The following is a 10,740-nucleotide window of genomic DNA, read 5'->3' on the forward strand; positions in this document are numbered from 1 at the left end:
TGGTGGCTAAGAGGATACAGGCTTTGCAGCCACATGTGGGCCCCCCCGCCAGGTCGTGGCATCCTCTCCGGGAACACTAACGTCTTCCCAGGCAGGGCTGTTGGGAAGATTTAACATACAGTATACACAGTGCCTGCACACGCAGACGATACATGGCGGCTGTTACTTTTATATGTTGGCTGAATAATTTAAGGTTGACTCAAACCTGACATTTTCTTGTTTAGTAAGAAAACTCTGGTTTAAAATGAAGCACCGAATGGCACAAATCAAGACTTAGCCAGTTACTGTTTGCGGGGACTTCTTTTTAAGTAAGGATTTCTCTGTTTTGTTTATTCATTACAAGTGGGGGGTAGGGGCAGACACAGTGATTTCCAAGCAGGCTCTACGCTGTCAGCAGAGCCTGACATGGGGCTCGAGCTCACGGCCCCTGAGATCAAGACCTGAGCTGAGATCAAGAGTTGGACACCTAACCAACCGAGCCACCCGGTTGCCCTTCTAAGTAGGGATTTTAAGTTGAGAAAGCATCGACCCCATCTTTATGAACAAAATCAGGTAATACAAAGTATTTGAGGCAAGAGAAGTGACCTAATGCTTTCCTTCATTCCAGTTAAAACCATGTATTTGTTGTTCTTTTTTTGGTGGGTTGGGGGAGCGGACACAGCACACTAGTGTTTGGCCTGTGAGGGAAACAAAGCCCCCACAAAACCCTAAAGAGGCCCTTTTGGTACGTGATGGACCTCTCTCCTGCTGTTCCCACCCCCGAGCCCTCCACACGCTTGTAGACGGAGGGTAAGGAGAACTCGAGTTCCTCAACAGCAGTAAATGATGACTAGCCAGTTCTCCAGGTTAAACGAACCCAGAAGTCTACCTCCCAAATTGCTTAAAAGCACCTGGGCCCCAAGACTAAAGAGCTCAAGCTGAAACAGCGGGAGACCGACAGCCACAAGACCTCGTTCCGTAAATGTAGTGATCGCAAGCAATCAGCAATTCCTTTAGACAGACAGGGCAGAAAGGCTGGTCTCCTGCAAAAAAAACACATCATGTCTTTATTTATTTATTTTTTTTTTAAACTTTTTAACATTTATTTATTTTTGAGACAGAGAGAGACAGAGCATGAACAGGGGAGGGGCAGAGAGAGAGGGAGACACAGAATCTGAAACAGGCTCCAGGCTCCGAGCTGTCAGCACAGAACCCGACGCGGGGCCCGAACTCACAGACCGCGAGATCATGACCTGAGCCGAAGTCGGCCGCTTGACCGACTGAGCCACTCAGGTGCCCCTCACATCATGTCTTTAAATAGTGCATGAACAAAATGTTTGTAACTCTGCCTAACGAGGTTTAATACCTTAATACATTCTGGAACACTATGAACATGAGATACAAAAGGATATTACGAGTAAACATCCATTCTTTCCAAAGTAGGTAGATAGTAAGACCATGCCTTTTATGTTGGTACACGCGTTATTACGTCAGCACTTGCAGCCTCTTACAGCCTTGGGTACAGAGACCAGCACACCCCAGTGTCGTCTGCGTGGGTGGCCTGTGGGTCCTGCCACTGCGATGTTCCTTCTCAGGACGGGGACGCAGGCTCCTGTGCCCCAAGAAAGCCATGCCACGGCTGTCAGTACACACCGGTTACCTGGATGAACCAAGGTCCTCAGTCCAGGTTAAAATGAAGCATTCAATCGGGGCACCTCGGGGCTCGGTCGCTTGAGCGTCTGACTCAGTTTCGGCTCAGGTCATGGTCTCGTGGCTTTATGGGTTTAAGCCCCACATTGGGCTCTGTGCTGATGGTGTGGAGCCTGCTTGGGACTCTCTCTCCCTCTCTCTCTCAAAATGAATAAACTTAAAAAAAAAAAAAAAGACTTGTTTAAAAGTAAATAAATAAAAAGAGGTATTCATTCTACTGCAAAGTTTAGACTGTTTATGTGAAGCGTAGTAACTCAGTTATTAAATACAAACAATGGATGGCTGCCAGAGCAGGCATGGGCAAAACAGGTGAGGGGGTCAAAAGATACAAACTTCCAATTGTAAAATATGCCAGGGATAGGAGTACAGCAGGATGACCACAGTTAATAATACTGTATTGCACATTTGAAAGTTGCTAAGAGAGTGAATCTTTAAAAAGTCCTTATCAACAAGTTTAAACAAAAAAAGCGTAACTGTAGTGACAGGTTAACTAGGTTTACTGGGACGACTTCATAATACATAGAAACATCGAGTTATCGTGTACCTCTGAAACTAAAACATTGCAGGTCAGTTGTACCTTAATTTGAAAACTCTTTTATAAACAAATCTAAGCAGCCGTTCCACGTTAGCTAGCCTGGCATTCATCTATTTTCACAGACTCTGGCCCCCTTGCAGTGCTTCCCAGGGCCACCTCCATCTTTCTACTGTATCTAATCATGACCTAAAGCCTAAAGCTTGACGTGCTGAGTACTCATGTGTGATTTTACTGTTCACTGGAAATAATACAAGGGATTTAAAGATCACTAGGTCAACACAATCTTCCTAGACCATCAAATCCAACAGAATCTGCTTCTGTAACGTTCCATATTTTTAGAAAAAAACGCCTAGGCTTTTGTCCTTAGGGGAAACTTCATCAAAGGTAGGGGGAAAATACCCAGCATTTGTCTTATCCACTTACCCTGATTTATTTCCCAGAGGCACCTTTCATGAAATAGGGGTTTTAAAAGTGACCCGTGGATGGAGTTAAGCTGTTTATTCAAGATCAAACCCCTAAGGGACAAAGATGGGTTTAAACCCAGCAAAGTTTAGCCTCTGTGTCTGTGTCTCTACCACAGCCTTTTACATACACCAGAACTGTATAAATATGAAGAAATCCAGTATTAGCAACTGTGTTCTATTCAATCTTAACTCCCATAATTTCATTTTCAGTGTTAGCTCTAATTAGAAGTAGAAAAAGCAAATGGAATTTTCTAGAAGGAAAGATTCTTTTGAACTACTTTCATTGCCACTGGACTGCTAATCAAGTATCTTAGCTTTTTATTATTTGTCTAGGCTAATCTTAACACTCAAAAAGATTCTTAAGGGGCACCTGGGTGGCTCAGTTGAGCACCCGACTTCGGCTCAGGTCACAATCTTGTGGTCCGTGGGTTTGAGCTTCATGATGGGCTCTGTGCTGACAGCCTGTCAGTGCAGAGCCTGCTTCAGATCCTCTGTCCCCCTCTTTCTGCCCCTCCCCCACTCACACTCTCCCCCAAAATAAGTAAATGTTAAAAAAAAAATTTCTTAAATGTTTTTGAAGTTTTGCCTTCTTGTAGATCCTGATATGCAAAAAGGTCACATTTGAAGGTATAATCAACTGCAATTCGCATTTCTTCACCACGCAGTTCTCTATGACAGGGATCCCTCAGTAAAACACTGAGGGATTTCCATCTGGCACAGATAATGTTCTCGGTGTTCATCAAATGAAGTAAACACTCAGAAAACAACCTAGTGTTTACCCAGAGCCCTGTGTGCTCCAGCGGCCACTCAGTTCTTCCTTGTGACGGCTTCATAAGCGGCTACAAGGCAGACTATACGAAAGAAACAAATTCTCTTGTCCACTTACCGCTTAGAAATGTGAACCATATTATCCCCTATAAATGAAGTTGGTCTACATCCGAAATCAGGAAACCTCTTGAGCACAGGGCCAGAAAATAAGTAATATCAGCTTCGTGGGCCATTTGGTCTCCGTTGCAAACAACTCTGCCATCGTACAAAAGCAGCCACAGACGATGCTTAAGCGGATGAGAATGGCTGTGTGCCAATAAAACTTTATTTATGGACACTAAAATCTGAATTTTATAATTTTCATGTATCATAAAACAGGATTTTTTTTTTTAACCATTTAACAATATAAAGCTCATTCTTGGCTCACGGGCCCTACAAAAACAGGTGGCAAACTGGATTTGGCTTATGGGCAGTATTTCCCACTCCTGGTCTACATATATATTCTGCTTAGACATTTATTTGCTGGCAATTAGATAACTTCTACTTCGTTATTAAGAACGACAAAAGAACTTGCTTAAGGCTTTGTCTAAACTGCTGGTATACAAATTTGTAAAACAAAAGTTTAAAGATTACTTCCATCCAAATTAAATATCCTGCTAGAGGAGCAAAGAGACCAAATTTATCTCTCGACCTCGCGTCTGCACAGCTCTCGTGCACACACAGGAAACACACCTTAGTCCTACAGTGGCATTTGATGACGGTGGGACAAGCGCAGGGTCGCTTGGAAATGCACATTTACGCGCCTTATGTAAATGAGTATGGCCACACTGGGGTGTGTGATGGCACAGAGTGATTCGAAGTTCCATGACCAAGCTACTTCCATGTGGTTTCATAAAAAATATGTCCGATCACTTAAAAAATGGCCACTTGGGGAACAAGCCAGTATATGTTTGTCATGTAAAACTTAAACCATTTCCTTTTCTACAAAATAATCTTCAAAGTTTAAACCTTTATATTGAATTGTTAGATGGACAGACATTATTAGAGCAAGAAACAGATTTGCTACGGGCTATGTTTGTAGCAATTCGGCTAATTTTTTTCAACATACTCATGAAGTGATGACATTATTTTTATTGAAATAGCAGCTACGTGAAATCTTTCCACATTTACTGCATTAGGTTGCTTCCAGGCCACCCCCAGCCCAGCCAACCAAAAACAAAAAACAAATCAGTCTGAGACTCACTTGAGTGTTTAATTCAAACCTATATTTGGAGTTTCTAAAATGTTGATCCACAGACCACTCTCTGGTTACACGTGTGTAGCAATGAAAACAAAAGGCAGAGAATCCCGGCCATCCCGACAAAAGGAACAGCTCCTTTCCCAACGTCCTTTAAAAATACACATGGGACCGTCTGGCACGTCAGCGCGGGCGGTGGTGGAACACACGGGCTCGTGGTGCTCTCCTCCCTGCGGGCCCAGCTCCGCCAACTACCTGTTGTAAGCCCGCTCCTTTTTGGATTTCTCCAGGGCCTTGTCCATGGTTTTCTCATTCTCCCCTCGACACTTGGGACAGTACCACTTGCCCTTTGGTTTATGATTCAGCCCCACGCAGGAGAAGTGGAACCACTCGATGGGGCACTCGTCATTGTCGCAGCCGATCATTTCTCCATAGGAGACCTGATTGCACAGACAGTACGTGGGCTCGTTCGGGTCGATGGGAAGGTCTGCAGGGGACGCCTCCCTCTCGGCTTTGGCCTTGGAGCGCTTCTTCTTCTTGGAGGCTTTCGCCTTCTTCTCCTTGGGCGTTCCCGAGGTGACATCATCGTGGTCGTGATGATTGGCCGCGTTCTCCCGGTTCTCGTTGTTGCGCTGCCGCCGGGACCTCTTGCTGTTGGTCTTTTCCGCCTGCGTGACGGTCTCGCTCTTGGACTTATCCTGGCCGGCTTTGCCACTGTGGCCAGTGGTGTCATTGACCTCCTGGTGGGCCTCAAAGAGCTCCACGTGACTGTCCACCTGCCTGGTCCGGTTCTCCACCAGCTCCACCATCTGACTCACGATCTGGATCTTCTCGTCCCCGAGCTCCTGGCTCCGAATCAGGGCTCTCTGAATGCAATGTAACACTCTCCTCTTCTGGACACTGTCTGTCTCACGTTTAAATTTCTCATAGTACTCATCCAGCTCCTTCAGGATTTCTGCAGAGGGAAAAAGAAGCATTACACCCATGCCACAAACACTGCTGAACCTTTTATTTGATTCTCCAGTCTAGGAGAAAGCAATGGCGAAACACAGAAACGATCGCTGCAAGGTTTCCTAGGATGAAAATCCTGCAACCTACAGGCCTTTCGAGGGGGGCGCCATTTTTCTCTATTGAAAAAAATCCCTGGAACTAAATACAGATGCCAATACTGTTCCGGTTCAGCGAGGTGCTGCTCAGAGCCCCCCAGGGGGCTCTGTGCATTCGGAAGCATGGGGAACGTTTCTCGGAATGGGCAATGACGAGGAAAAGTTTAAATTTAGGTGAAGTGGGGGCACCTGGGTGGCGCAGTCGGTTAAGCGTCCGACTTCAGCCAGGTCACGAGCTCGCGGTCCGTGAGTTCGAGCCCCGCGTCAGGCTCTGGGCTGATGGCTCGGAGCCTGGAGCCTGTTTCCGATTCTGTGTCTCCCTCTCTCTCTGCCCCTCCCCCGTTCATGCTCTGTCTCTCTCTGTCCCAAAAATAAATAAATGTTGAAAAAAAAATTAAATTTAGGTGAAGTGCTGGCACCCAAACTTTTATTTTCTGTAAAATTAATGATTTATGTCCTATATTTCCATTATTTTATTCAAATATTCTTCTAACTTAAAGGCCTGTATTTCCCTCATTTTAATGTACCAATGTCTAGAATACCCTATTAGAGAATGTATATAAATAGTACCCAGTGACCCAGAGCCTCAGTTTATCAGTCACATCTTTCTCCTCCTACCACGTTATTCCTCCGTATTTACTGAAAACAACAATGGTTTGTCACAATAAAGCCCAACAACCTAGCTTTGCTTTGAAACAAGGGTGTCACATTTTGCTTTCACATTTACTGCTTAAGACAATACACATTCATATCTATAAAAACAGATTTTAAAACATTACCAAAAACAAAAACCCTCAGTACTATATTTAAACCTTGTACAGGGGATGCCTGGCTGGCTCAGTCTGTAGAGCATGTGACTCTTGATTTTAGGGTTGCAAGTTCAAGCCCCACATTGGGTATAGAGATTACTTAAAAATAAAATCTTACAAAACAAAAAAACAAAAAGCCCCCAAAACTCTGTACAGACACTATATGATTGGAAAATGTAACTTGGGAAAATTAGGAAATTTCCCAAGAAATAAAAGTTGTTAAATTATCTTGATCGAAATAAAGTAAATATTCTTGCCAAAAGCTATTGAAATACAAATAGAAATTCCCAGTTATTTTCCCCAAACAGTAACAAATCTAAATAGAATCGGGCACGTGGCTTAGTCGGAAGAGCACACAAATCCTGATCTCTCAGGGTTGTGAGTTCCAGCCCCATGATGGGTGTAGAGATTATTAAATATCAATAAATAGTATCAGATTTTTTTTTCCCTGAAACCCTCTGTAGTCTCTTAAAATAATGCAATTCTACTCTCCAACCAGGAAGTATGTGTATGTATGGGGCCGGTGGTGAGGGGGGCAGGGGAGCGGTCGGTGATGTATAAAATGTAACCTGCATGGGTTCCAGATCTTATCTTCAAATAGTTGTAAGGCATAAACCTAACACTGAAATAAACACAGGCACTTAGGCCAACGCTGAAGCTTACCTAAATGTAAGTATTCTGGGGTGCCTGGGTGGTTCATTCCATTAAGTATTGAACTCTGGATTTCAGCTCAGGTCATGATCTCAAGGTTCATGAGTTCAAGCTCTACATCAGGCTCTGCGCCGACACTGACAGTGTGGAGTCTGCTTAGGATTCTCTCTCCCCCATGTTCTCTTTCTCTCTCTCAAAAATAAAGAAAACAAAAAAGAGAGCTCTGAAGATACTTCCTAATTGAACAACGTAGACTATCTGCCACCAGAAAGGAGAAATGCCACAGTCTCATAGCGTCTTAGAGTAATTCTGAAAATAGGCTCAAGGTATCTAAGTTCTATTTCATAGATATTAAAATATGAGTTTCTGCAACGTATTTTTAAATTGATTGCACATTACAAAACTATTATCTGGTTTAATCAAGTAACTTTTTTTTTTTTTTAAGTTTATTTTGAGAGAGAGCAAGCAGGGGAGTCAGGGAGAGAATCCCAAGGACGGTCAGCACTGTCAGTGCAGAACCGTACACAGGGCTTGAACTCACCCACCTTCAGATGAACCTGAGCCACCGATTCAGAGTTAGATGCTTAACCAACCAACCAAGCCACTCAGGTGCCCCTCAAGTAACCAAATTTCTAACGACAATGTTACTCTTTGATAGAAGAGAGAACGATTTTATCTTATTGCTAATATTAAATTCAGTAAGGTATGGCTTATTTTATATCACAAGCAAACTTATATCCATGTGAGGCCTCAGTCTTGGGAAAGAAACAAAAATGACATCACAAAATTACCAAGAAGTAATTCTGTTCCCTACACAATGGCTTAATTTCTGAGACTCTCCAAGCACACCGTTCCATCAGCAAAGCCAGTTAAGTACACACTGTAACAAGACCACCACCAGTTCTAACTGCGTGGGCGCCCTGCCAGGACACTTTCAGGAGCTTCTTCAGTTCCACCAGCTCAAACTGCTGCTGACCTTCCTTCTGAAACGCTCCACACCAACATCAATGTAGGCAAGCAATGGTACCACGGAAAGAATTTAAGGATTAAGTGAGACTGTAGCAAAATTTAATGTGATCTGGCCAATGTATAAAAGGCTGCACTGGTGTTCTTTATGAAGCTGACTTCCATTGCGAGGTGGATATTTTTAAAATACTTGAAACATAACGCAAAAATAAGTTTGAATTCAATAATCCAAGCATAACCTCAAATAACATTTAAAATTGGTAAACTAATTATAACCCATCTTTATGAAGTAATCTCCAGTTGATGCGTACTAAGCAAGTCTGACCCGAAACACAGGCCCTTGGAACGAAAAGCCCGAGTGTTCCCACGTACGGCGCACACCCCCACATGCACAGCGGAGCCCCCAGGCGAGGGGTGACCATTACCGGCAGCTCACTCGGCGGCACCGGCTGCCCGCGGGCACGCCGTCTTCCCCGCAGGAGCAACCAGCCCCGCCGCGGGTGCAGGCTGCACTGGAGACACCTGGTCCCGAAGCAGCAACAAAGTAACTTCGAGGGGATGCTAGATGAATTCACAAACACTGTCATCTTGAATTTCCTGTAGGCGCTAACGGACGGTGAAGGCGACAACGACTCCCTTTGACCTCTGCACCGAGTCGCCGTCCCGGCTCGCCCTGCGCCCGGCCCCTGTCCCCTCACGCTTCCCCCGCTCAGCGCGGACCTGGACCAGCGGCGGGCCCGGGGAGGGAGGCCTGAGCTGCAACCTCTGCAGCCCCGGCACCGGGACACCGCCATTGCTCCGCGGCCGGAAGTGGCCAGGCTCGAGCCCCTGAGGGACAGGGGCGGGGCCTGGCCCCCAGCCAATGAGGAGGCGGTCAGCGGGCGTCGCGCCCCGCCCCGAGAGCCACCGCCTGTGGGGATCGCCGGGCCGTAGGGCGGAGGCCGAGCGGGGCTCCAATCACAGCACAGGATCGACGAACACGGCCCACCCCAGCAGCGCCAATGGCCAATCCCAGGCCGGAGGCCGGGCGACCCGAAGACATTCAAATCAACTCGACCCCCCTCCTCCTCCCCGCCCCTCTGAAGAAAAAAGAAGGCAGCGGAAACAGAGACCCGTGCCAGTCACTGCGCAATGCCCACCCTCCTCCGGCGCAGCAACCAATAACTCAGCAGCGGATGGATAAGGACATTCCATGGGGGATGCCGAGACCAATCATAGGGAGACCAAAGCGGGACGTTCGCAATATGCTAATAAGACCCCTATAAAAGTCGCTGCGAAGCAGAGACTCGGCTAGAGCGCGCAGGGGGCGCCATGCCCGCAGGGGTGCCCGTTGCGCTTCGGGGCGTGCGGCTGCTTCCCACCTCCCCCCCCACGCTTCCGTTTCCCTGCTGCGCAGCCCTGTAAACATTAGTAAACTCCGAGTGACGATCCGCGTCCCATACGCAGCCCCCACTGCCGTGCCTGACCTGGCAGGAAAGTTTCCCCAACAGCCAACAATTCCCAGCGGACACGAACCCTCCTCCTCTGTCCGGAACTCTGGGCAGCCGGGGCTGCAGAGAACGACCCACAGGTCCTCTCCCCTGCCATGTTCCCCTGCAAACAGACAATCTTTGCCCGCGCCCCCCGAGCACAGATGGGCGACTTCCTCGACCCATCCTCCCTTCCCTTCCCTCTCCTCCTCTCCCCTTCCCCACCGCACGCACAGAATAAAGCCCTAGCCCTCAGCGAACTACACCCGGCCGCGCCGCCCCCTGCACGGCGGCCCTCACTCGGTGTCCAGCTCCACGGGAGGCCCGGGGGGCTGCGCGGGGGCGGAGGCGGCCGGGGCCACACCGCGCGGAGTGCCGACCCCGGACTTTATATAACACTCAGATTCGGGACTGGGTGGGGGTGGCTCCGGGGATGGCGAGCAGAGCAGGGGACCCGCCGCCCGCAGCGCCCTCCCAGCAGCACTGCGCGCAGCCCCGTCGCTGCGCCCCTCAGCCCCAGCTACCGCGGCACATCCCTCCCTCGGCGCCCTAGCCTGCGCCCCCCTGCGCCCCCTCCCCCGCAGCACCCCGCCTCGTCACTTCACTACAAAGAGCGCTTTGCTCGCGCAGCCTGGCATTGAGACCTCTCGTTCCTCCTTCCTCCTCCGTGTCCGGGCTTCGCGCACAAGGACCTTGGCGAATCAAAGACGCTCCAGACCTTTTGTTCCTGCCCGGCCGGGGCCACCTCCGCGGGCCCGCGGCTCCTCCGGGCGGGGAACAGGACGGCCCGCGGCCCCGCGGCGCGCCGCGACCGGCGGGGATGGAGCGGCCGCCCCCGCCCATCCATCCCGCCGTACCTTGGTATTTCGCGTCGATCTCCCGCATCAGCGAGACGTTTCTCTGCAGGTCGAATGGCAGAGACTCGATGGAGTCCAGGTAGTCCTCCACATAGTTCACCAGGTGGATCTGCTCCCCGTTGGCAGGGCTCAACATGGTTCACCGAGGTCCCCGGCGACTCGGCGCGGCTTTCCGCTTCCTCCAGCCCC

General features: G+C 48.4%; 1 protein-coding gene across 2 annotated transcripts in view; it reads right to left on the reverse strand.

The window, feature by feature from the left end:
* Positions 1 to 4,689: 4,689 nt before the first annotated feature.
* ING1 (inhibitor of growth family member 1) overlaps positions 4,690 to 10,740 on the reverse strand; it is a 7,346-nt gene continuing 1,295 nt past the window's right edge. Inside the window, exons 1-2 of one of the 2 annotated variants that reach the window (XM_040487078.1) lie at positions 10,552 to 10,734; positions 4,690 to 5,648 (exon numbers count right to left, since the gene is read on the reverse strand). In XM_040487078.1, the coding sequence (XP_040343012.1) occupies positions 4,945 to 5,648; positions 10,552 to 10,687 (840 nt within the window). In that variant the 5' untranslated portion in view covers positions 10,688 to 10,734 and the 3' untranslated portion in view covers positions 4,690 to 4,944. Of the gene's footprint in view, positions 5,649 to 10,551; positions 10,735 to 10,740 lie in introns of those variants that run through there. The other variant, XM_040487077.1, reaches the window with a different exon arrangement.

This window comes from Herpailurus yagouaroundi, unplaced genomic scaffold (assembly GCF_014898765.1).
Source record: "Herpailurus yagouaroundi ecotype Mexico unplaced genomic scaffold, PumYag 164, whole genome shotgun sequence".
NCBI classification, from domain to species: Eukaryota; Metazoa; Chordata; class Mammalia; order Carnivora; family Felidae; genus Herpailurus; species Herpailurus yagouaroundi.